The sequence below is a fragment of the Sus scrofa genome, chromosome 6, assembly GCF_000003025.6.
Source record: "Sus scrofa isolate TJ Tabasco breed Duroc chromosome 6, Sscrofa11.1, whole genome shotgun sequence".
Classification (NCBI taxonomy): Eukaryota; Metazoa; Chordata; class Mammalia; order Artiodactyla; family Suidae; genus Sus; species Sus scrofa.
In genome coordinates this window covers 54,881,030-54,906,371 of record NC_010448.4, presented here as the reverse complement: position 1 = coordinate 54,906,371, position 25,342 = coordinate 54,881,030, and the positions used below count along the sequence as shown (strand labels likewise).

The following is a 25,342-nucleotide window of genomic DNA, read 5'->3' as shown; positions in this document are numbered from 1 at the left end:
GTCGCTCCCCCAGTTCGCAGAGTGCAAAGCCATTCGCCCTGGCGGTAGAAGGGGCTGCGCCCATCCTGAAGCCCCAGAAGCTGACCTACTTCTTCCTGGGCCCTGGGGGGAGGAAGAGGTACAGGGTGGATACCGCTTTGCACTCGGTGGTAAGTGGTATCACAGTTCCCAGCACCCTGCCGCGGCACAGGTGGATCCTGACGCAAGTAACAAAAGCCCAACCAACACAGGGTTAAACACGAGTTTACTTTTGTCATAACAAGAAGCTGGTAGGCAGAGTCCCAGAGGGAGCAGCTCTGCAGGCCCTTCCTTCTCGGCTCTGGCCGGGATGTGGCCCTGCTCATCTACTAAGTGGCAGCCACACCCCAGCACCCCATCCTCACTCCTCCGAAAATCCCAAATTGAGGCAGGTAAGGGAGCCTGGCCTCCACAAACCCCACCACTCACCCCGAGGGGGCTCCTCTTATGCCTCCCTGGCCCGGCCATGGTCACAGTGGTCAGACAACGACTCTGCAGGGTGGTCAGCGGAGACCCCGAGCCACCCCCTCCCCATCCAGGGCCAAGCTAACGTGGTGGCTGCCTTCCTCCACCTACTCGAGGCCGACTGGACAGGAAAAGTGTCAGTTTCAAGAACCCAGTCCCCTCCCCTCCCCTCCCCGGCCTCCAGGAGGGACTGGGTCGTGGGGTGAGAGCTGAAGAGTGTCTGCCACTGAGCTGGCGGCTGTCGCGCGGCTGGGTTAGGAGTCCGCGCTCTCCTCCTCCTCCTCTTCTGGCAGGATCTCCAAGCTGCTGTCCGGCTGCTGGACTGTGTCCGCAGGGGGCGGCGGAGCCGGCGGGGCCCGGGCGGGCGACAGCGGCAGTGGGGAGGCAGGGGGCGACGGGCTCTGGGGCTCTGCGGGTGGCGCCAGACCCAGGACCTCCTGCACGTTGTGGGGCAGCTCCTGGAGGGGTCCCGGGTAGGGAGCGAAAAGTCAGCAGTCTGAAGGGGGTTGGGGGGGCTCTCGGGAGAGGTCAGGGACTCACTCACCCGGCAGGCAGTCAGCTGCCGGTAAAGGGCCTCGGCCCGCGTCAGCACGTCCTCCACACTTAGCTTCATGGTCAGCTCGTTGATGTGCTGCGGGAGGGGACGGGTCAGGCCTGCCTGCCTGCAAGCCCTCAGCCACCACCGCCCCGGCGCCTACTCTGTGCCTCCTCGTGCTGGGGACACACTGGAGGGAAGACCGGCTGGCCCTCTCGGGGTTCATAACGGAGCTCTGGGCGATCAGGGGAGGTCACGCTTTCTCACGCTCCTTGCCAGGCACCCGCTACGGGGAAGGAAAAGGGGGCCAGGTCCCACCCCCCGCGGCTCCGCCCCACCTTAATGCACTGGGGGAGGGGCAGGCTCCTCCCAACAAGCGGGGGCCAAGGGCTCAGTGAGGGCACTGCTGGCAGCCAGGGATGTGATAGGGCAGGAGAAAAAAAACCCCATCTCACAGCCAACCATACTTTCAATACTCCTGTTTCAAGTACCTACCACGGAAAGGGACTGTAACACGCGGGCAGCGCCAGCATCCACCCAGTTCACACCCAGCTGCTGTGCCTCCCCCATGCAGGTCAGGATGGGCAAGGGGAGGGTGCGGACTGGGAGGGAGCCAGGGTCTCACCTTGAGGATCTCATTGGAGCCGAAGCCCGAAAGCATGAGGGTGTCCCGCTCCATGTCCAAGATGGCACAGGCCACCAGCAGGTGCAGATTGGGGCCCGGGAGCCCTGTCCACAGCACCTAGTGGTGCAGGAGGGAGGGGGTCACGGCCAAGGCCCTGCCTGAGGTCCCACTCAGGCCTGCCCCACGCTCTGCCCACCTCCCACCAACATCTGGGGCCCGCCCATCGGCAAGAGCGCCCATCGCTTTCTCCTCAGTTCTCCCATCCGAACCGCCTGGCTCACCTCCCACAGCCTCAGGACGTCCGGGAAGGGGAACTCCCTCTTGAACCAAATGAGCAGCCACCGGAAGCAGAAGCAGAGAGAGCCAGAGTCCTGGGCATCTAAGGGAGGACGGGGATGGAGGCAGAGCTCAGCCAGGAGCAAACTCCAGCCCAGCTCTAATTCACAGTGCAGGGTGGTTGGACTGGACTCCAAGAAATCACACTGGGAGTTCCCATCGTGGCTCAGCAGAAACGAATCTGACTAGCATCCGTGAGGATGCAGCTTCGATCCCTGGCCTTGCTCAGAGGGATCCGGTATTGCTGTGGCTGTGGTGTAGGCCGGCGGCTACAGCTCGGATTAGACCCCTAGCCTGGGAATCTCCATGTGCAGTGGGAGTGGCCCTAGAAAAAAAGGCAAAAAGACAAAAAAAAAAAAAAAAATCCGACGGCAACAGCTCAGGTCACTGTGAAGACACGGGTTCAATCCCTGGCCTGGCACAGTGTTTTTTGGGTTTTGGTTTATTTTTTTGTCTTTTTAGGGCTGTACTCGCAGCCTAAGAAGGTTCCCAGACTAAGGGTCCAATCAGAGCTGTAGCCACCAGCCTACAGCAATGCCAGATCCAAGCCATGTCTGTGACCTACACCACAGGTCACAGCAATGCAAGATCTACTGTGCAAGGGCAGGGATCGAACCCGAAACCTCATGGTTCCTAGTCGGATTCGCTTCTGCTGCACCACAACGGGAACTCCAAAGAGAGTTTTTTGTTTGGTTGGTTGGTTTTTGTCTTCACGGTGTGTTAAAAGATCAGGCACTGCCTCTGCTGCAGCTCAGATTCAATTCCTGGCCTGGGAACTTCCATATGCTGTAGGTGTGGCCATTAAAAAAAAAGAAATGCCCCAAAGTAAGTGAGGTTACCATCATCTACATTCAGAAGGACAGTATTATCAATGACAATATTTACTTTCTTTTCTCATAACTGAATTTTCTGCCTTTTTTTTTTTTTTTTTTGCTTTTTTTTGTTTTTCAGGGCCACACCTGCAGCATATGAAAGTTCCCATGCTAGGGGTCTAATTGGAACTGCAGCGGCAGGTGTACACCACAGCCATAACAACGTGGGATCTGAGCTGCATCTTCGACCTTCACCATAGCTCGTGGAGTGAGGCCAGGGATCAAACCTGACTGAACCTTCACGGATACTAGGTGGATTCTTAAACCGCTGAGCCACAACGGGAACTCCTCCATTTTTCACATTGTACAAGTAATACAGACCAATTTTTTTTTTCCCCAGCTATTCCTGCAACCACGTGGAAATTCTGGGGCCAGGGAATGAACCTGCATCACAGCAGCAAACCAAGCCACTACAATGATGACACCAGATCCTTAACCCACTGTGCCACAAAAGAACTCCAATGCAGACCAGTTTGAAAGCCCAGATGTGGCAGTTCCAGCCCCAGGACCCCAGAGAACCACTGTCCAATCCCGGCTCAGGGTGGGGAAAGGTAAGAGCTGGGTGGAGGTGAGGAGCTGGACACCGTGTCCCGGTCATCTGAAGTCTGCAGGACACGAAGGAGCTCACAGGGCAGTGGGGCCCAGGGCGGGCACCCACCTCTGCATTTGCGGAGGTTTTGCTCCAGATGGCAATCCTGCTGCAACGTGTCAGCTCTGGGTTCTGCCGGGACGTTTCTCCTGTTTGGCCTGGGCCACCCTCCCACCTCCCCACCCCCGCGCCCCGCCCAGAGACAAGTACCCAGGAAATCGCAGAGCGGTGGGTCCAGCACCCTCAGGAGCAGCAGGAGTTGCCCGAGTTGCCGCTTCATGGTCTCCTGACTCTCCTCGAAGTTCCGGTGCTGCGGGAGCGAGGGCCACGTGAGGCGCCAGCCCCCGAGCCTTCGAGGGGGCCCGACTCCCGCCCCTGCCCTGAGCCTCACCACCAACTCCATGAAGCCGCAGAAACACCAGAAGGCATCCACCTCGTTCTGAGTGACGTAGAGGATTGGGGAGAGAAGGTCACTCATGCCCTGGACGTAACCTGGGGGGACACGCGGTCAGGGGCCGGCCCAGGCCTGTGGCGCCCCGCCCCCAGGGAAGGCCCCGCCCCGGCCCGGCCCGGCCCTGGCTGCGCGCGCACCGCACCGAGGTCGAAGTGGTACATGCAGTAGGTGAGGAGGATGTCGTTCAGCAGGCCCAGCCCCGGGTTCTCGGGGCCCTCGTAAAATTTGTTGGTCCTGTCGGTGCGGCTCACGTCTCTCTCTGCGGGCACAGGGCGCAGCGCGCAAAGGTGGGAAAGGGGCCCTGTCCGTGCCGGCCGCCTGCATCCCAGGCAGAGATGGCTCGACCAGAAACCCAAACCAGAAACCATTCCAAACGCTCTCACGTGAGCGGCGCTCCAGGCTCACCCGCTGGCCGCACCCTCCCAGCAGCGCACAGCTACCGCGTCCTCAACAGATGAGGACACCGAGGCCCAGGGAGGTAAAACCACTCGCCAAGACCTCATAGTGAGGAGATGGCAGATTTGAACCCAAGGAGCCTAGCTCCCCTCCCCTGATCCCCCTCCCCTGCCCGTCCATCCCTGCTCACCCCCATCTCACCCCCCACCCACCCCCGCAGGCGACTTCGCCCTGGGTCTTGGAGGGGAGGGGGCTCCCTCCAGCCTCTCCCCGCTGGGTTCTGGTCTCCCCCAACCCACCTATGAGGCTGCGGTATCCGTGCAGTAATGAGTTCCTGCGCTCCTGCTCGGGGCTCACAGATTTCCACTGCAGCTTCATGCGGAAATACTCGTCCCTGGGGGTGGGGGTGGGAAGAGGTGAGACCTAAGAACACCCCTGTCCCCCGCCTCCTCATCCTCCAGGGCTCGGCGCATGCCGCCACCCTGGAGCTGCCCTCTGACCACGCAGACCCATACGGGCCACCAGGTTATCACCATCTCGCCACCACCCCCATGCTTCCCCTTCCTGACTTCTCTCTTGACACTGAACACTCTTAGGGGTTTTGTTCTAAGTCTGTCATCCCCACTGGACAGAGCATAGGAAGTGGGGGAGCAGGGACTAGGACACACAGCAGAAGAACAAGATAGACCAGGAACAATGAGAGGTGGCCACATGGGGTTAGGAAGCCTGGTGCCAAGTGGTCATCACGGAAAGACGTGCATGGTGCCAGGGGGAAAATGGCATCGGAGATGGGCTATGGGCCGGGCAGGTGCAGGGCCACCGCCTCCATCTCCTGTGTGTGCAGGTGGATGTTTGGGGAGCAAGCCCATCTGTGTGCCTGCAGCATGCTGGTGCCCGGCTGCCCACTGGGATACGTTGATCAAAAACCTCCAGTCGGAGTTCTCATCGTGGCTCAGCAGTTAATGAATCTGACTAGGAACTACGAGGACGCAGGTTCAATCCCTGGCCTCATTCAGTGGGTTAAAGACCCGGTGTTGTCATGAGCTGTGGTGTAGGTCTCAGACATGGCTTGGATCTGGTGTTGCTGTGGCTGTGGTGTAGGCCAGCAGCTACAGCTCTGATTCAACCCCTAGCCTGGGAACCTCCATATGCCGGGGATGCGGCCCTAAAAAGACAAAAAGGCAAAAACAAAAATCTCCAGTCAGGAGTTCCCGTCGTGGCGCAGTGGTTAACGAATCCGACTAGGAACCATGAGGTTGCGGGTTCGGTCCCTGCCCTTGCTCAGGGGGTTAACGATCCGGCGTTGCCATGAGCTGTGGTGTAGGTTGCAGACGCGGCTCGGATCCCGCGTTGCTGTGGCTCTGGCGTAGGCCAGTGGCTACAGCTCCGATTGGACCCCTAGCCTGGGAACCTCCATATGCCGCGGGAGCGGCCCAAGAAATAGCAACGACAACAACAACAAAAGACAAAAGACAAAAAAAAAAAAAAAAAAAAAACTCCAGTCAACCCAGGAGACGGGGGAGACCAGAGGCTGGCGCCCAGCCGGGCCGGGGGCCACGGCTTCTCACTCACGTTTTCTTGCGCACATGGGCCTTGTGCTCCTCGGCAGAGCCCTCCCAGCTCAGGTACCCCAGGAGGAACTTCCAGGCCTCGCGCCGAAGGCTGGGGCTCAGACCCTGGAGGGGAAGGGAGGGCAGCTCAGAGGGGCCTCCCCTTGGCCGCCCACCGGCCCTGCCCAGCCCTGCCCACTCACTCGGCTCCTCACCCCTGAGAAGATGCGGGCCTTCAGCTCAGGGACCTGCTGCAGACGGCCCTCGGGACCCACGTGGCGGGCCCACTCCTCCTCTGTGACCGGAGGTGCCCGCTCCACGGCTGGCCGCGGCCCCAGCTCCACCTTTGGGACACAGGGCTTATGAGCACATGGCTCCGCTTGGCCCCATGGTGCTCCCCAGCCCCGTCAGAGCCCTTCTTAGCCGGACGGACAGACAAAACAGTCAGGATAGGACACATCTCCTTCCCTGGGTCAGAGAAAAAGTCACCCCCAGAAACAGGCCCCAGGGGCACAGGCTACAGGCCCAATGCGCAGAGTCACCAGGCAACCCGATGAGGAAGGCTCGGCCATTACCCCCTCTCCCTGAGGACATGCAGTCACGTGCCCGAGGTGACAGCCAGAGAGTAGCAGCCTCCACCCCCAGACTCACACAGGAAATGACCTCGAACCCAGGCTCAGGCTCATCATCGGGGGCCGGAGGCAGGTCGGGGGAGGCGCCCTCCGGGTGCGGTTGCAGGGCCCCCCGGAAGAAGTTGGTCACTCGGGAGAAGCTGCTGAAGGTGGTGGAGTAGGGGTCCTGGAGGAAGCGCTGGGGACAGGGCGGGAGCGGTCACGGCCCGCCTCCCGGCCCCCCTTCCCCGCCCATTCCCGCAGCCGGGCGCCCCGCAGCCCAGCCGGGACTCACAGACACCACGTTGGAGCTGTCCTGGTCGAAGAGCTGCAGGTGGTGGAAGGAGTTGGAGAGGGCCGAGGAGTCGTGCGGGAAGACAAGGTAGAGGCGGGAGTCCTGCGGGGAACTGGGGGCGGCCGTTCGGTGACTCCCAGGGACACCCCCGGCCCCCACGTTTGGGTCAGCGCCCCCCTGCCCTTGGGGAATGTCCCCTCTCAGGCCTGAGACCAGAGCTGGACCCACCCCGGGGCCGGGCAGGGCTAGGCGGCCGAGGGCCTTCCACCTCCCTGCCCGGGGTGGCGGGTTCATGGATGGCGCCGACGGGAGGCGGCCCCAGGATGCTGCTTGTGGGGAGAGAGGTGCTCTCTATCCACTGGGGCCCCAGAGGATGAGACAAACTTAGAGGGAAAAGAGCAACTGCATCCTGGGTCCGGGTTCTGCCTCATGTCAAACTGCCCGTTATACACGCCAGGCAGTTCTCTTTTTCTTTTCTTTTTTGTCTATTTTTTTTTGTTGTTGTTGTTGGTCTTTTTCTGGGGCTGCTCCCACAGCATGTGGAGGTTCCCAGGCTAGGAGCCTAATTGGAGCTGTAGCCGCTGGCCTACACCACAGCCACAGCAACTCAGGATCCGGGCCGCGTCTGCGACCTAAACCACAGCTCACTGCCAATGCCGGATCCTTAACCCACTGAGCGAGGCCAGGGATCGAACCCGCAACTCATAGTTCCTAGTCGGATTTGTTAACCACTGCGCCACAACAGGAACTCCTCTTTTCTTTTTTTTTTTAAATGAGAGTTGCAACGTCTACTTCAGGTTCACTCTAGTTTGGGGGGGGGGGTGTATTTTTTTCTTTGTTGCCACATAGGCAGCATGTGGGAATTCCTGGGCCAGGGACCAAACCTACGCCACACAGCAGCAACCAGGGCCGCAGCGGTAAGGACGCAGGAGCCTCACCCCGCTAGGCCCTCAGAGGACCCCCAGTTCTCGTTTTCGGCCTTTGACTGGCTTGTGTCTCCTTCCAGCCCTGAGGGGTCAGGCGGCAGCCGTGGAGGGATGGCCCGCGCTGGGAGAAGGCTCACCTGGCCAGGAGCAGGTAACGGCTGAGGACACGGAGCAGGGCGCGGGTGCCCCCGCGGTGGAAGTGCAGGGCGGGCAGGGAGCCTCCGGCCTGCGTGACCAGGACCAGGTATGCCCAGCTGAGGCCCGGCTTGGAACGGCGGATGGACTTGAGCTCCCCCAGACTCACCGAGAAGGCCCAGGAGCCCCGGGGGGAGCTGGGCTCTGCACCTTGGGGACAGCGCAGCGTTGGGAGCAGGCGGGGGAGCCAGGGGCGGCTCGGTTGTTCCTGAGAGCCCACCTCGAGCCAGCCCCAGGCCTCCCACCCTGTCCGTCTCACCTCCGACCCTCGACCCTCTCTTCGTTCGGGATCCCACCCTTGAGCCTCGACAACAGGCTGAGGTTTCCTACACACGCCCCAGGCCGCTGGCTTTGCTCCTGCTGGGAGAGCAAACTCCCAAGCGCCCCTCAGAGCAGAGCCAGCCTCTGACACCACCTCTGCCTGGGGGTGAGATACCTCCTCTGGGTCTCCAGCACCCTTGTGTGATGCACCCAAATTACCCTGTCACCTTGCACTTGGCACTTTGACAGCCCAAAGACTTCAGAGGCAGCACTTAACGTGGGGGAGCCTGGCAGGATGTGCAAAGACGGGAACCCCTGGAGACCTGGCCATGCTGGGAACCCCCCGAGACCCACCCACTCTCCTAGGACTGGAAGGCCAGTGCTGGGTGGCCATCTTGACTGTGGGTAGCAAAGCCCGGGGAGCCATGACCACTGAGGGTAAGTCGCATCTCCACCCACCTGCCCCCAGCAGCACCTGCTCAGCCTACCTCTTGTGGGCTCTGAGTGGCGAGGCCGTGGCCGCACGGTGCTGATGACAGCCCAGTCGGGTTCATAGCCAGGGTCGAAGGTCGGTTCCTCTTCAGAGGGGCAGGAGTCACCCCCACTGGGATCCTTAGGGGAGGAAAGGAAAAGGGATTGAGGGCTCATGGATTGAGAGTTTCCAGAGCTGAGCCTCGAGGCCACCCTGGAAGGTACTCCCGCGAACAAAGAGGGGGACTGGGATGCAAAGAGGCCATAGCACTTGCTCTGGGCCACCCACTGCAGCCAGGGCCTAGGACTGGGCCGGGTGACTGGGTCTCACAGTGGCTCTCACCAAAGCACCCCCACGTGGGAAGCAGGGAGTTAAGCAGGGGCTGGGGTGCTTTGCAGACAGAGGGCTAGAGGTCACTGTGCTTAAAATAGGTAGTTAGTAGTTACTAGGGCAACTCGAATCAAAACCACGATCAGACACCCACTGGGATGGCAAGAATAAAAAAAGACAGGTAGTGAGAAAAAGAATATATATATATATATATATATATATATATATGTGTGTGTGTGTGTGTGTGTGTGTATGTATGTATGTACGACTAGGTCACTTTGCTGTACTAAACCAATGGAAAAAAAGAAAAATCATTAAAAAAAAGACAGGTAATAACAAGTGTCGGTGAAGATGTGGAGAAACGGCAACCTCTTACACTGCTGGGACTGTAACATGGTACAGCCACTGTAGAAACAGGCTGGCAGGTCCTCGGAAGGTGAAATACAGAATTACCATATGACCCAGCAATTCCACTCCTGGGTGTACAGCCAAGAGAAGCCAACATGGATGGCCACGCAAAAACTGAAACTCGAGTGTTCACAGCAGCACTATACATTATTAAACAACTTGACTCTCCTTCAAACTGATGCGTTAACAGCATGTGTACAGACCCATACAATAGAATTTTATTCAGCAGTAAAAAGGAAAGACCCTGCTGATAGATGCTGTGGTATGAATTTTCCTCTTTGCCACAAAGAACCACATACTGTATGATTCCATTTATTTATTTTTTTTTGAGAATTGCAATGATTTTTAAAAAATATGTATTTATTTATTTATTTTGCTTTTTAGGGCTGCACCCCCAGCATATGGAGGTTCCCAGTCTAGGGGTCGAATTGGAACTGTAGCCACTGGCCAACACCCCAGCCACAGCAACGCAGGATCTGAGCCCTGTCTGTGACCTACAGCACCGTTCACAGCAACGCCAGATCCTTAACCCGCTGAACAAGGCCAGAGATCGTACCTGCACCCTCATGGATGCTAGTCAAATTTGTTTCTGCTGAGCCACAACGGGAACTCCTGGAAATATTGTATTTAATTAAATTTATTTATTTATGTTAGGGCCACACCTTCAGCATATGGAAGTTCCCAGGCTAGGGACCAAATTGGAGCTACAGCTGCTGGCCTAGGCCACAGTCACAGCAACGTAGGGTTGAGCTACATCCATGACCTACGTCGCACCCTGTGGCAACATCAGATCCTTAATCCACTGAGGGAGGCCAGGGATCAATCCCGCATCCTCATGGATACTAATCGGGTTCTTAACCTGCTAAGCCCCAACATGAACTCCACGCTTTGAAAATTCTAAATTTTCAGAAAGCTTGAACTTTACTGAGTTTTATGATAAATGAATTCTATCTGAATAAAAGAAAAAAGTAGCTGGCTCACAGTTTGTTATGAAAATAATGTGAAGTACCCAACATGGGGCTGGTGGCGGTGTGTTAAGAGCTCAGGGGCCTGCTGGGCAGATTCAGGGCCATGCTGAGGGTTAGAGTGCAGTAAAAGTTGGAGTTCCCATCGTGGCACAGTGGTTAACGAATCCGACTAGGAACCATGAGGTTGCGGGTTCAATCCCTGGCCTTGCTTAGCGGGTTAAGGATCCGGTGTTGCCGTGAGCTGTGGTGTAGGTCACAGACGCAGCTCGGATCCCACGTTGCTGTGGCTCTGGTGTAGGCTGGCGGCCACAGCCCCGATTGGACCCCTAGCCTGGGAACCTCCATATGCCGCGGGAGCAGCCCCAGAAAAGCCAAAAAGACCAAAAAAAAAAAAAAAAAAAAAAGTTGATGGTGCTGGCCATGGGCCAGGGAGGAGGACAGGGAGGGGACAGAGTGTGTGAAGACTGCAGTGACTAAATTCATTCAAAGCTAGAGTGCCTTCCTCTATGGCAAAGACTAAAAAGCTAAAGACTACATTTCCCAGGATCCTTGGAACCCTTGCAGCTAGGGTTCCAGGCACAAGATAAGAGCCTACCAATCAGATGCACTCAGATCTACAAAGCAGAAATCAGATAAAGGCAACTTCCTGCCTCTCTGGCTGGTGTTTGGCTGATGAGGTAAGAGGAGGGGGGTCATCTTTATCTTCCCGCACACAGAGAGGCAACTCGGGCAGCAGCGGGGCCAGCTCAGTCCCTGGAAGTGAGGGGCTGAAGAGCACCTTGGACAGTAGTGGTCTTGACAGCTCCAGTGACAGTCCCATCCCCCACAGCCCTCATTCTGGCAATGGTGGCAGCTCCCTTGGCAGGTCAGTTCTGCAGTGTCCGTCCTATTTTCTCATAGTCCTCCAGCCTTTGTAAGAATTCTATAAGCCTCTACTTCTTTGCATGTAGCCCCCTGCTGCCTTAAATAACTGAAACATTTTGATTCCTGCAGTGAAACCCTGCGTGATTAGAAGGACCCAGACTGTGGGTTTAGCTAACAGCCATTTCTGTTGCTTCTTCCAGGCTGACAGAGCCCTCCCCCAGCACAAGCTGAAATCTCCCAGCAGCTGCTTTCCTCACCCTCCCTACGGTTCTGAGTGGCCTAGGGACTCAACTGTGGCCAGTGGGAAGTAAGAGCACATCTGTTTGAAGTTTGGAGGAGACTGAAGAAGGGAAGTTGGAATTTGAAGAAGGGAAATTCCCGAGAAAAAGGCCCTTAGAGGAGTAAGCACCTGTTCAGGCTAGCCTCTGGATGCTGTCAAGAGATGATATAGTATTTGGAGCTATGGCAACCCTAGGGCCATGAGGAGAAAGCCAAGGAATGACAGGGACACCTGTCCACATCCTGCCAAACCAGCCCCGTCAAAGCCATCTCTGCCCTTCGTGTTTTGTGACATGAAAAATTCGATGATTTCGCCAATTTTTGTTCTGTTTTGTTTGCTTTTTAGGGCCACAACTGTAGCATATGGGAGTTCCCAGGGTAGGGAATTGAATGGGAACTACAGCTGCCATCCTACACCACAGCCACAGCCATGCGGGATCCCAGTGGCATCTGTGGTCTACACCACAGCTCCTGGCAACGCTGGGTCCCCGATCCACTAAGCAAGGCCAAGGATCAAAACCGCATCTTCATGGATACCAGTTGGATTCATTTCCACTGCCCCACAACAGGAACTCCTGGCCAATGTTAATACAATTATAATGATAGCTAGTAGAGTTGTTTGCCAAATATTTGCAGCTCTGCCTCTTGGGCACACAGCAGGACTACAGCTCATTGACCTGTCCTGGCTGAGTAGAGGTGTGCAACTAGTTCTGGCCAAAGGGCTAGCTAGGATGTTTATCACTTCCAGGCTGGACTGTTTAACTGTGAGCACAAGATTTCCAGAGCTTTCTTCCTCTCCGCCACCAGGAATGGAGATCTTTAAGATGGTGGCTGCTCTATCAGCATGCTTCCTTGAGTAATCATGATGAGCAGAGCTCCTTGGCCAACCTGTGATACACATATAGAGTAGGCAAAAACAGTTAAAAAAGCTGGTGCTCCAGCAGCCCTTTTGGATCAAGAGGCAGCCATGTGTTGAGGATGGATGCCACAAGCTGAGGATAACAGAGCAAAGAATGAAAGAAGCTGGGTCACTGATAACATATATAAACCTGTACTGCTGACTTCTGGGCTTTGTCAAGTAGAGAAATGAGCTGCTATCTTGCTTAGCCCCCCAGTACTCCTGTTTCTCTTACATATACAGCCAAATGCAACTCCTAACCAATGCAGGGGGCTTCTGGGAAATCTCTTGCTTTTCCTGATGAGAAGGAAAGATGTGATTGGCACCCTGTTGGCCCCATTTTCCCTGCCTTCAAAGGCAGATGCAATGGCCTTTTAAGCTGGAACAGTCATTTAAAGCCTTCTTGGGCAGGCACGGTAGGGTCTCAGCACTTCCAGGCCCCAATGTCACCAACTAAGGACAGCAGCCCCATACCTCCTGGAATCTTATGAGATGAAAGAAACAAACTTGTTTGCTTAACTTGTTGTCAGTCCAGTTCTGTATTCCTTGGAGCTGATTGTGTCCGGAATTTATACCCTTCCCCTTGATGCCACCTCAACAGGTCTCTGTAATTTGAAAATGAGAGCGCCAAGGAAGACAGCAATATTCTCAAGAAAGGCACTCAGACCGCCTGTGAGGTTGGTGAAAAACACGAAATCCTGGTCGCTGTTTCTTCAGCTTCTATATGGGAGGCTGCAGACTCTCCATTTGAAACCGCACAGCCCCAGCTAAAGCTTCGCCCCTTCTTTCTGGCCCCTCACACTGGCCTCCCTCCTGACCGCCCTGCCTCCAATCTCCCTCCATTCAGTCCTTCTCAGCCCCCAGGAGGACAGGGGCCAAGCTTCTCAGCCTGGTGTTTCCAGCAAACTTCTCTACAGATACATCCCACTTCCCCCTGCACCGTGAAACACACTTTCTCCTGCCATCACAGAAATATTTTATACATATTTTAAGACAGATATATATATATGCTTTTTTTCCCCCCACTCCTGAGGCACGTGGAAGTTTGGAAGTTCCTGGGCCAGGGATTGGACCACACCACAGCAGCGACCCAAGCCACTGCAGTGACAACGCTAGATCTTTAACCCACTGTGCCACAGGGGAACTCCCTTGAAATATATTCTTGTCTCCTTCTCATTTTTGGAGTCCCAGCCCAAATGTCTGCTCCCCAGGAAAAGGCAGGCTCAGTGTATCTGGGTTCACATCCAAATTCCAACACCTCCCAGCCTTCCTGACCTCAGGAAAGGGGTTTCCTTTCATTATGTCTTGGTTTGTCAAAAACAGAGGGAAGACTTAGGCAGTGTCTGGGGTGGATTTATCTCTAGGTCCCAGCACCATCTAGCACAAGGCCTGGCAACAAGACATCTGGAAATGGAAAGGTGAGGTCTCGTACACGGAGAAGGAAGGAATCCTGGCAAAGGGGGTGATTATACTCTGTCAGGTCCTGTTCCCTCTTAGACACGCCCAAGAGACAGTGCCACACTCTGTCAAGTTCTGATGGGCTAGAACCGGAATCCACAGGCTGCGCTGGCCTCCTGCACCCTGGCACGGCTCTCCCAAGAAGACAACGCAGGGGGCTGAGGAGGGAGGCAGCTGTCCCCATGGACACAGATCTCAGAGTCTGCTTTCTCTCTGCGAATGGGCAGCTTCAGCCCCGTTTCACAGCGAAGAGGAAACCCAAGGGCAAAGAGCACTCAGATCCCAACCAGGGTCACACATGCTCCAAGGGTGGGTCTGGGATTGTACCCAGGTCCTTCAAATGCCTTCCACTCCCCAAGAGAAAAGCAAGTGGAGAAGGAGGAAGAAAGGGAGGCCTACCTTCTTGGAGAAGAAGATTTGGGTGGAATCTCCAGCCTCCTCTACAGGAGCCCAGTGCAGGAGGACATCATTGTCCTGAGGGAAGGAAACGGGTTGGAGAGGCTCCCCTCCAGACTCCCCAATCCGTCTGTCCAAACTTCTTCCCGGTTCCGGACCCTCAGCCTTAGAAAGTCCCATCTCCTTCCAGACTCCACCGCAGCCTTCATGAGGTCCCACTGCTGACCTCTGCACTATTCTACAGACGCCGCCTCCATCCCGCTCTGGACCTGCCCGTGCCCTTCCCTGCTCCCTCCTGGCCCACCTTCTCCACGACACGGATAACGCCGGCGATGAGGGAGTCTGGGTCTTGGTGTTTCTTGGCACTGGTGTGCAGGTACACGCCTCCCTTCTCAAACACCACCTGGAGATGGGGACTAGTGAAGGGCGGGGCCCAGGCGCGGGAAGACACCCCCCCTGAGGGCGGGGCCCAAAGGGGAGCCAATGGGAGAAGGCCAAGGGAGGAGCTATTCGCCAAGGGGCGGGCCCGGGGTACTATTACCTAGGTGATGGGATCTGGAGTGGAGAAGACTGAATACAGCCAGCCAGGCGTCAGGGGGGCTGGAAATGGGGGCGGGGGGCGGGGTAGTAGAGGAAGGAGTAGATCCAAAGTGGGCGGGGCTGGAAGAGGGTCTTGGCAGCTCAGTGGGCGGGGCTAAATGATATGTGTCTCCTTATGGCCTTGGAAAGAAGGGTGACAGTGCGTTTATTAAGGGAATGGTGTGTTTTGTTAAGGATGTGCCGGGCTCCCAGACCCCAGCAAAGCGTGAGAAGGAAGCGGACCACCGAAGGGGGGCGTTTCGCATCGACAGAAGCAAAAGAATGCGTCTTCAGTGCTTACCCTGTAACCGGCTCCCTCCATAGTCGCGGCCGAGGCCCTACTGCCCCGGCTCCCTCCTTTTCCGGGTCATCGTATTGTCACATCCGGATAGGAGACTCCCCTCAAGCCCAGAGAGTGGTAGCGGCTCTATCTGGTCTAGAACAGGAGTGGGTGTAACCATTTTTCAGAACAGGGTGGGTAGACTTGAACCACGAGGTTTCAAGTCACATGGCACAGACATGAAAGGTGGAGCGGCCAGCGAGAGTGCGCAGGCGCAGTGTTACAGTCCTTACCACGAAGTAAACAAGGGGGCGGGCCCAAGAACTCCACCCCCTCACTCAAGCTGGCTCGGAAAAACCTACTCCTTTTTCCATATTGTATACTGGCATCGAAGCCAAAATGATGCCATTTTGCTCGAGGGCACAGTCAGAGCCAGTTAGCTGCGGCCATGTTAATGTGGGGCAGTCCCGTCTCTCTGCGGGGCGCTACAGCAAGGTCCTGGAAGAGAGAAACGGCAAAGAAAAAGGTGAGAGAAGCCTGAAGGACTCGAGTAATTGGGATGAAACCGTCAGTATCCCCGAGAATGAAGCGTTTCCAGACAAAGTCCAGAATCACCATCGAGAGAAAGTGGCCTGAGCTGGGTAAACTGAAGCAAAAAAAGAAGCTGCCGTGTGGGGGTTTTGCACGTTTTGGTGCGGAAGGGGTTTAACCCAGAGAGGGTTTGTGTGCCGGGTACACTGCAGGCAAGTGAAGCCACGTTAGCGGCTCCGTTCTTAACAGGCATTGTTTTCTACCAGTACTTGTGGTCACTATGCACAAAGAACGTGAAGTTACTTGTATTAAGGTACCGTGGTTCCGTGTGAGCGTGTGCATTTGTCTCGTCCTTTTGGAGCAAATAGAAATGGTCTAAGAGTTCCCGTCGTGGCGCAGTGGTTAACGAATCCGACTAGGAACCATGGGGTTGCGGGTTCGATCTCTGCCCCTGCTCAGTGGGTTAACGATCCGGCGTTGCCATGAGCTGTGGTGTAGGTTGCAGACGCGGCTCGGATCCCGTGTTGCTGTGGCTCTGGTGTAGGCCAGCGGCTACAGCTCCGATTGGACCCCTAGCCTGGGAACCTCCATATGCCGCGGGAGCGGCCCAAGAAATAGCAAAAAGACCAAAAAAAAAAAATGGTCTAGGTTTGTTTCTGAGCAAACGGCGGCCTTTCTTTCACCATCTTTCACCTTGCAGTCGCCTTTGTCCCACTGTGATCCGGAGAAGCCCCGGTGGCCACCACCTTGATCTCATGCGGGTGGGATTTGGGAGGTGGAGTGTGCAGAGAAGAGGCGGGCCACGGAAGTGACGCAAGGCGCCGCCATGTCTTTTGAGGGCGGCGACGGCGCCAGGCCGGCCATGCTGGCTACGGGCACGTGAGTGGAGGCGGCGTTGTGAACTGCGGTGTGGGGAGGTTTTGGCCGTCCGGAGAGGGGCGTTGGGAGGGCGAGCAGGTCGCGGGAGGGGTACAGCCTGTGTAGATCAGAGGGCAGAGATCGCCCAGTGACCCTACGCTGAGCGTTGGAAAGGTGCCGCCCGTGTGAACCGTCGTGCTTGACCTGAGGCGAGGCTTAGACAGCCTTACTCCCCGGTCTCCAGAACCATTAGGATCCTCCCCTTGGCCGTGGACCACGTCCACAGGGTCGGGGGGTTACTCGGTGGGGCCTCGGGGCGCCCCTCACCCGTCTGAGGGCGGGACTTCCGGTCATGGCCCCTACCTGGGCGGGATTTCCTGTTTTCTTCCTAGAGAAGTGGGTCTTCCCTGGACCCCCGGGCGAAGAGGGGAGGTTTTCCAGCGGTAGGGAAAGACCCCAGGCATTCACCTGTTCCTGGCCACAGGTGCATCTTCGAGTTCCTTCCACCTTGGGGTGGGGAAAGGGTTACTTCCAGGTTGACAGGTGGTTGGAAGGGACTTCACTAGCATCCCTCATTCCTTGCAGGACTTTTCCTCTTTCCTCACTCCTGGTGTCAGCTTCCCCACCTCCTCACCTAACCCTAAAAGACCAAATACTTTACCTCTCTTTTGCCCTTTTTATGGGGGGTCAGGTCTCACTTCCCTCTCACGCTGATCTTAAACGCCTCCGTTTGGAGGGAGGAGGGTCTTCCACGTCGGAGCTCCGTGAAAGATACAGTACTTCCTGCAGAAGCTGTAGTGTTAAGTGACTCTCCCATTGGAGCCACTCTCCTTTTGAGTAACCCACTCCACAGAGCCCCCAGGCCTTGGCAGAGAGGTTGGTGGGATTCACCCTCCTCCTTGTATGGGCGCCTCCTCTTTGAGGTGTGTGTGGGACCCTTACGACCCCCCTTGCTACCACTGTTCTAAGGTCTAGGAGTTTGTTCTAAGAGATCTTGCCTAAGAGAGGAGTTTAATATTGGTGTCCCAAGGAAGTGAGAGCCTCAGATGCAGCACTCCCAGGCTGTGTGACCTTGGACCAGTCATTTCCCTGCCTCAGTTCCCACCATCAGGTGGGGATGTCCCAAGGAGCCGCTGTGGGATCCTGAGCGCCTCCCAGTTTGGGGTTTTTGAGTTGGGCAGACAGCAATTTCAGCCCTACTTTTGCCCTTTCTAGCTGTGTGCCTTCTGGCCAGTACCTTAATCTCTCTGAACCTCACTTTCCCATCTGGACTAGGAGATCATAAATCTTTCCTCATAAGGTTGGCAGGATGGCATTGGGAGTTCCTGTTGTGGCACAGTGAAAACGAATCCAACTAGGAACCATGAGGTTGCAGGTTCGATCCCTGGCCTCGCTCAGTGGGTTAAGGATCCTGCGTTGCTATGAGCTGTGGTGTAGGTCGCAGACGAGTCTCTGATCCCGAGTTGCTGTGGCTGTGGTGTAGGCCGGCAGCTATAGCTCCAATTCAACCCCTAGCCTGAGAACCTCCATATGCTGCGGGTGCAGCCTTAAAAAAAAAAAAAAAAAAAAAAAACAAGAACAGGCTCTGGTCCCAACTGACAGATCCAGGTCCCAGCTCTCCTTCTCTCTTGCCAAATGCCCTGTCAAGATATTGAATCTCCCTGGGCCTCAGTTTGCATCTGTAAAGTGGGGTGAGCAGAGCTCCTCCCTCATAGGGTCATGGGATGGGGGAGGCGGGGATGACCCCCTTGGGTCCCTGCCGGGCCTGTGGAAGGTGCAGTAGAACTTGCTCCAGGGCTGTCAGGGCTGGTGCTGGTCGCGCTCTCCCTGTGTGTCACTTCTGGCAAGGGCTTTGTGAACTTCGGTTGTCCTGTTTGTGAGGTTAACACCTCCCACCTTAGTGGGTCAGCTCGGAGGTGAGCCAGCGGGCGCAGGGTCCTCGCACAGAGGAGATGCTCAGCAAACACTGGTTTCTGTGCTCATGGGTCACAAAGGGCCTGCAAGCTGCAATGAAACCACTACCACCCCAGCGGGCTGGATCACAACCCTGCTTGGATCCCTCCAATGATGGGGAGCCCACTCCCTCTGTGGAGGCTCCACAGCTGCCCAGCAGCCCTAGCTCAACCGCTGATTTACAGGGAGAAGACAGTGAGGCCCAGAGCAGGCCATTCAGGGGTCCAAGGTTACACAGCAGTCTGGGCAGGAAGCCAGGCCCCTTGTCCCTTCTTCTCACCTGGTAAGGGGATACTTCCAGCAGGTGGTCTGTTGAGAGCAGACCTGTCCTGAGGACGCAGATCTCTGACCTCAGGTTGCCCGTAGTCTGATGGAGGAGGCAGAAGGAGGTACAGCTGTCACAGGCTTGTGCGCCCCTGAGCTATGGTGCAGGTAGCCTAGGGCACTGTGGGTCTAGGGAAGGCATCCCGTCTGTCCTGGGGAATCACGGAAGACTTCCAGAGGCCCTGCCGAAACGGGAACGAGAGCTCTGCGGGTGGAGTCCGGGCACAGAGAGCAGCTGGCACACCATTTTCTGCTCAAGCCCGGCTCTCTGTGGCCAGGCTAGTGTCTCAGAGATAATCCGACAGGCCTGCGCTCTGGCCTGGGAGATGCATGTGGATCCAGGGGGTATTCCCCGGAGGGACATGTGCTAGAACAAAGGTCCCTTGGACTTTGTGGGAACCCATAGATGGGGCGGGCTGACCTGATCTGGGGGTGAGCGAAGGAGTGACAAGTTCGAGAAGGACAAGTGGTCCAGGAAGCGGGGTCCACCTTGGCGGAAGGCCTCAGGAGTCTAGCAGTGTGTGAGGCCGGGAGCAGGCCCCCCAGTGCCGGCCTGAGGGGCTGTGACCTTGTCAGGTAGAAGGGCTCCTTCGGGGCTGTGTGCCGGCTGGGCTGGAGGCTAGGACAGTGGTCCAGGGTGGCACCGTCCCGCAGACATGATCCAACCATGTGTATAATTTCAGATTTTGTCTAAGCCCCATTAAATAAGTAAAAAGGAAAGAGATGAAATTCATTTGACCATATATTTTATTTAGCCAGCATAAATAAATGTCATCCTTTCAACATTTAGTCAACTGCAGATGGCTCATGAGGTATTTTCCATCCTACCTTTCTGTACTAAGTCTTTGTTTTTTATTTTATTTTATTTTTTCAGGGCCACACCCGCAGCATATGGATGTTCCCAGGCCAGGGGTTGAATTGGACACTGGTTGCCAGCCTACACCACAGCCACAGCCACAGCCACAGCCACGCAGGATCCCAGCCACATCTGCGACCTACACCGCAGCTCTCAGCAACGCTGGATCCTTAACCCACAGTGTGAGGCCAGGGATCAAACCCATAATCTCCTGGATACTAGTTGGGTTCCTTACCACTGAACTACGGGGGAACTCCTGCACTGCATCTTGGAAACCCTGTGTGGATTTCACTCTGGTAGCCCCGGCTAGCTGTGGATCAGTTACCTCTCCAGGGCTCCCTAGTCACACGTGACTGATGGCTTCCGTGTAGGATGGGGCTGGGCCGAGAGGAGGACAGGGCCTGGCGATCTGGATGGGCGGGGATCGTGGGGGGTGGCGGGTGGGGGGCAGATGCTGAGCTCCGCGGGGATAAGGCCGCTAGCCGGGGGTGGCTGGAGTCGGGGACCGGGGACGCCGGGGACCGCGGCCTCGGCCTCAGCCCCCGCTGTCCTGCTCTGGCCCGCAGGGCGCGGATGGCGTCAGGGCGCCCCGAGGAGCTGTGGGAGGCCGTGGTGGGGGCTGCCGAGCGCTTCCGGGCCCGGACCGGCACGGAGCTGGTGCTGCTGACGGCGGCGCCGCCCCCGCCGCCCCGCCCGGGGCCCTGCGCCTACGCGGCCCACGGTCGAGGGGCCCTGGCCGAGGCCGCCCGCCGCTGCCTCCACGACATCGCCCTGGCCCACCGGGCAGCCGCCGCCGCCCGGCCTCCCGCGCCCCCACCAGCACCGCAGGCGCCCAGCCCCGCACGGAGCCCACCCCGGACTGCCCTGGCCCGGGAGGAGGATGAGGAGGACGAGGACGAGCCAACAGAGACAGAGACCTCGGGGGAGCCGCTGGGCGTCAGCGATAACGGAGGTGAGAGGGGCAGGGGCTGGGGTAGCTCTTGGCAAGTTGCCTCCCAGGTGGGTTTTCCCGAAGGGGTCGACTTGCCTCTGAGCCCTGGTGTTCAGGGAGGCTGCAGGCTTACCTGTGAGTCACTCTGACCCCGAGCGAGTCATTGCCCCTTTCTGAGTCTCGGTTTCCTTAGATCAAGCTGGGCACAGAGAAGGCCACCTGGGAGACTTCTCTAGGGCCTCCAGGTTGGCCAAAGAATTGGGGTCCTGACATGAGACGGTGCCCCACGGAGGCCGTGGGGTGGGGAGGGAGTCTCCTGAATCAGGAGCATGAATAGAACAGAACTGGGGTGTCTAATGCCCAGGAGCTAGAGGAGTCAGGGCTGCCGCAGCAGCCGAGGAGGCCGGGGGAGGAAGCAACTGGCTCTTTGGGGGGAAATGTGGCAGTTGGTTGCTTCCCAGAGACTGGACTATATATAACATTAGGGCTTTGAAGACTGATTAGGAGTTTTCAGTGGGCAGCTCAATAAGTAGTGGTTACTCATTTGTTACTGTCAGTGGCTGGCTTCCTCACTGTTGCTAGAGAAATCCACATAGGGTTCAGGGCTCAGACTCTGGAACTGCCTGGCCAGGGTTCAAATCCTGGTGACCTTACTTATTAGATGTGGACTTTCGGCAAGTAAATTAATCTCTCTGCCTCCAGGTCCCCGTTTGTCAAACAGGGCTCATAATTATCTCGTCATTCTCTCAGCTGTATTTTGAGTCCGTGCATCCCAAACAGATCTTATAGATTTCATGTTCATCGAACCAGTTGCTTTCACCTGGGGACATGATGGAAACTGGATTTTTTTTTTTTTTTTTTTTTGTCTTTTTGCCATTTCTTGGGCAGCTCCCACGGCATATGGAGGTTCCCAGGCTAGGGGTCTAATCAGAGCTGTAGCTGCCAGCCTACGCCAGAGCCACAGCAATGTGGGATCCGAGCCGCATCTGCGACCTACACCACAGCTCACAGCCACGCCAGATCCTTAACCCACTGAGCAAGGCCAGGGATCGAACCCACAACCTCATGGTTCCTAGTCGGATTCCCTAACCACTGTGCCATGATGGGAACTCCTGGATTTATTTCTGCTGCCGGCCAGGCACATAACCAGGGGGAGGGAGTGATAATTCCAGAAGCTTCGAGCCTTGCAAGGGCCTGACCAGCGCAGGGCACTGGGAGGTGGTGGCAGTGTCTGGAGTCTGGCAGGACCCAACTGGCCCCAGCCCCTAACGCCATCCACAGGACTCTTTGTGATGGACGAGGACGCCACGCTCCAGGACCTGCCCCCCTTCTGTGAGTCGGACCCTGAGAGCACAGACGGTGAGTGTCGCAGGCTATCCCCATCCCCAGAGGAGGGGAGGACGAAGGCAGGAACAGAGGCTGAAGTCCACCCTCTCTACAGATGGCAGCCTGAGCGAGGAGACCCCTGCTGGCCCCGCAGCCTACTCAGTGCCCCCCGCCTCAGCCCTGCCCACACAGCAGTATGCCAAGTCCCTGCCTGTCTCCGTGCCCGTGTGGGCCTTCAAGGAGAAGAGGACAGAAGCGCGGTCATCTGATGAGGAGAATGGGCCGGTGAGGGGCAAATGGGAGGCGGGAAGGAGGGGCTTGGGAAGCCACCTCCTCCAGGAAGCCCTTGGGATGAGGATGCCACGTGTCACAGGACCCATCCTCCCCTCCACCTCATAAGGCTGGTTCTTGGGCCGGAGCCCTGCAGTGTTAACCACCCACAGCCTTGTAATGCATCCCGGGCCCGTGCAGAGAAACAGCCTCTCCCTTCCAGGAATAGTTCCATTTATAGAACATCTGCTCTGGGCAAGGCACCAGTATTTTGGTACCGGCTCCAGGCGGGGGAAGCTGGAGCACAGAGGGCTCAGATAACCTTCCACCCCCACCCGTCTCCTCCCGGACTCTGTGCCGTCTCCTTTGTCCTCTGTGCCGTCTCCCTTGTCCTCAGTTGCTCCCGTATCATCCTGGGTGGGTCCTCACCTCCCATCACTAAAGCTACTCGCAGCAGAGGGGAAACCGAGGCACAGCGTCCACAGGACTTCCCTGAGGCTCAGCCTGGATGGGGCAGAGCTGGGATTGGAACACAGCTTCCCTTTGGCGAAAAGCTATGGACTTCGAGGCAGGAGGTCTTGTGTCCATCCCATCCCATGGTTCCCCTCCCTGTGACACCTCTCAGTGTCCTCATTTACAGACTGGCAGGGCCCATCATCAGCTGCTGTCCTTTTTTTTTTTTTTTTTTGTCTTTTCAGGGCTACACCTGTGGCATATGCGGCTATTGGACCCAGGCTAGGGGTTGAATCAGAGCTACAGCTTCCAGCCACAGCAGCGCCAGATCCGAGCCACATCTGCAACCTCCACCACAGCTCACAGCAACTCTGGATCCTTAACCCACTGAGCAAGGTCAGGGATTGAACCTGTGTCCTCATGAATACTAGTCAGATTGATTTCCACTGAGCCTCAATGGGAACTCCCCGCTGCTGCCCTTCTTTGTCACTGGTGGAAACAGTTATTTAACTGAACATGTGAGTCCTGAGTACTGGGCCCCGGGCTGGCCTCTGAGAGGGCGCAGGTCTCGCTTCTGTCATGGCCTCTCCCATTCTGCTAGGAGTCAAGCCCAGCTCAGGGTGACAGCGGCCCTGAGGTGGTGCTAGGTGCCTGGGCTGCAGGCAGAATGACAGGACCTCTCTGCTCTGAAGACTGACATGGAGAGGGCTCCTTTCTGTACGCACTGGTGACAAGTCTTCACCTTTCTTGAGCAGTCGCTGTGCTGGTTATGTCAGGCCGTCATCAGCCCCATTTATCGGAGGGGAGACCAAAAGCTAGGGAGGAAAACCCCTGTTGCCAGTTAGTGGGTGACTGAACCCAGATCCTTAGACATGAGACCCTCTGGGTGCACATGGCCTTGACGGTCAGCAGACCCGCAGCACCTCCTCTGCGTGGAAGAACCGTGGGGAGACAGGCAGCCGTGCTTGCTCATGTCCAGGCCGAGGGGAGAGAGAGGAGAGGGGCGGGAAGGCTTCTTGGAGGAGGTAGAGTTTTGAGTTGGGCAGCAGAGCCCTAAATGGTGGAGGACAGGGGGAAGGGCCTTTCTGGCTGTGGGCATCGCTAGGAGAGGGTCTGGAGCCCAAGGAACCGGCCCTGACCCCATCCGTGTCGTCATTCCCACAGCCCTCCTCGCCGGACCTGGACCGTATCGCGGCGAGCATGCGCGCGCTGGTGCTGCGGGAGGCGGAGGACACTCAGGTCTTCGGGGACCTGCCGCGGCCACGGCTCAACACCAGTGACTTCCAGAAGCTGAAGCGGAAATACTGAGGCCCAGGGAGGGAGCTTCCCGGCCCGGCGCCCGCCCCACCCAACACTACACCCCCGCCCCGCCTCCGGGACCTGCCAATCCGAGTCAGAGCTATGACCGGCCTCCCACGGTCCCTGGCCCCAGGATTGACCCGTCCCTGGTCCCTGCGGATCCCCACCGCCCTTCCGGCCCCCAGCCGCTCCAGCGCCTGTCCAGTTTCCCGATTGGGTCTGTCTTCTCTCCGCCCAGCGACAGATTCTTTCTATTAAGGGATTGGCGTGGTCCGGCATCAGGGCGCGGCCAGTTGACTTAATAGGTCAACTCTGTCGTTTTCTGCCTAGCAACAAGGGCTTTGCTCTCACGGCATTGGCTCCGTTCCCGAAAGAGCACAGTCAAGCTGCAGGATTGGGTAGTAGCCCTCCACTTCGCATAGTGAATGGGCAGTTCCTTCGTTTGATTGGCTTGAACACTGTAAAGGGCTTGACCAACATCCCAAGAGTCCTGTCCACCCCGAGTTACCCCACCTGATTGGCTCCAGCCTCCTGGGGGCGTGGCCAATCCCCTTTGCCCAGGATTGGCCTGTGGCCTTACATTTACAGTCTTTACACTACTGGGGCTGGGGTCGTTTTTTGGCTCAGTCCTGACAATTGTCCCTCTGGCCCCCTCAAGGATGGCCTAATCCTGTTCCTGCGTCTGACACCCTCTCATTGGTTTTATCACAACTGCCTGCCAATCAAAACCCGTCCTTGTGTCCAGGACGTTACCAGCTCCCGCCCCTCTCCCCCCACCCCCACAGGTGCCTTAAAGGGCCCTCGTCCACCCAAGGTGGAGGGCAGGGGGCCTCACTCTCCGGCCCTGGTGTGGGGGAGAGAATGGGGGGTCGGGATCAGGAGTTGAGAGGGGCGCTCCGAGATTAAAGAGTTTTACCTCTGACAAATGACTATGAGGTGTGTTGTGTTATTCAACATTTTCTGAAGCCAAATGAGCAGTGTCTCATTGCTTCTCAGTGCAAAGCTGCGAATTAAACTAATTGTGCCTATTTTACAGACAAGATAATGGAGATTCGCGGGGTAGGAGGAAGGATTCCAGTCCTGTGTAGTCATTGATTCCCACTCTTCAGGAGTGTGAGTGTTGGGAATAGTTTAAGGAACTACAGTTCCTGAGTGCCCAGGAAAGCCAGGAACCTCCAGCTGACGCCAGGAGTTTTCTGACTATTCTAAGTCAGCTGGTGGTTACAGAGCAATGGCGCCAGACCTGAAGATGGGGCCAGGTCCAGTAAGCGTGGAATACCCATCTCCCATCAGACCACCATGGGTGGAATGTTAACAGACGAAACTTAAACCGAGCCAACTACCACCTAGAAACTTTTCTGAAGTATTTATATGTACTAACTCCTTTCATCTTTCTAGTAACCCTGCAACGTGGAAAGGATTATCCCCACTTTGCAGATGAGGAAACTGCAGCATGAGGGTAGGTGTGTGTTGGGGCAGGG

The 25,342-nt window shown here is 56.8% G+C and overlaps 2 protein-coding genes across 7 annotated transcripts; one reads left to right on the top strand and one right to left on the bottom strand.

Moving 5' to 3' along the window:
- On the bottom strand, positions 228–16,370 carry TBC1D17 (TBC1 domain family member 17). 2 transcript variants are annotated; one of them, XM_013998674.2, is made up of 18 exons: positions 16,285–16,370; positions 15,082–15,558; positions 14,506–14,604; positions 14,205–14,279; positions 8,617–8,740; positions 7,810–8,017; positions 6,747–6,858; positions 6,492–6,650; positions 6,056–6,184; positions 5,863–5,966; positions 4,590–4,684; positions 4,037–4,153; positions 3,832–3,932; positions 3,651–3,750; positions 1,925–2,022; positions 1,644–1,760; positions 1,028–1,114; positions 228–941 (listed from the first exon to the last, which is right to left on the bottom strand). In XM_013998674.2, exons 2-18 carry the CDS (start codon positions 15,100–15,102, stop codon positions 738–740), a joined length of 1,950 nt encoding a protein of 649 aa, XP_013854128.2. In that variant the 5' UTR covers positions 15,103–15,558; positions 16,285–16,370; the 3' UTR covers positions 228–737. The 2 variants fall into 2 exon arrangements, with proteins under 2 accessions (XP_013854128.2, XP_020950420.1); XM_021094761.1 differs by lacking the exon at positions 16,285–16,370 and having other exon boundaries at positions 3,651–3,932; positions 15,082–15,216.
- Positions 15,455–24,791, top strand: AKT1S1 (AKT1 substrate 1). 5 transcript variants are annotated; one of them, XM_005664751.3, is made up of 5 exons: positions 15,455–15,586; positions 20,149–20,534; positions 21,795–21,872; positions 21,955–22,124; positions 23,727–24,791. In XM_005664751.3, the coding sequence occupies exons 2-5, from the start codon at positions 20,156–20,158 to the stop codon at positions 23,868–23,870; spliced, it is 771 nt and encodes a 256-aa protein (XP_005664808.1). In that variant the 5' UTR covers positions 15,455–15,586; positions 20,149–20,155; the 3' UTR covers positions 23,871–24,791. The 5 variants fall into 5 exon arrangements, with proteins under 5 accessions (XP_005664808.1, XP_020950426.1, XP_005664809.1 ...); XM_021094767.1 differs by having other exon boundaries at positions 15,548–15,701; XM_005664752.3 differs by having other exon boundaries at positions 15,556–15,803.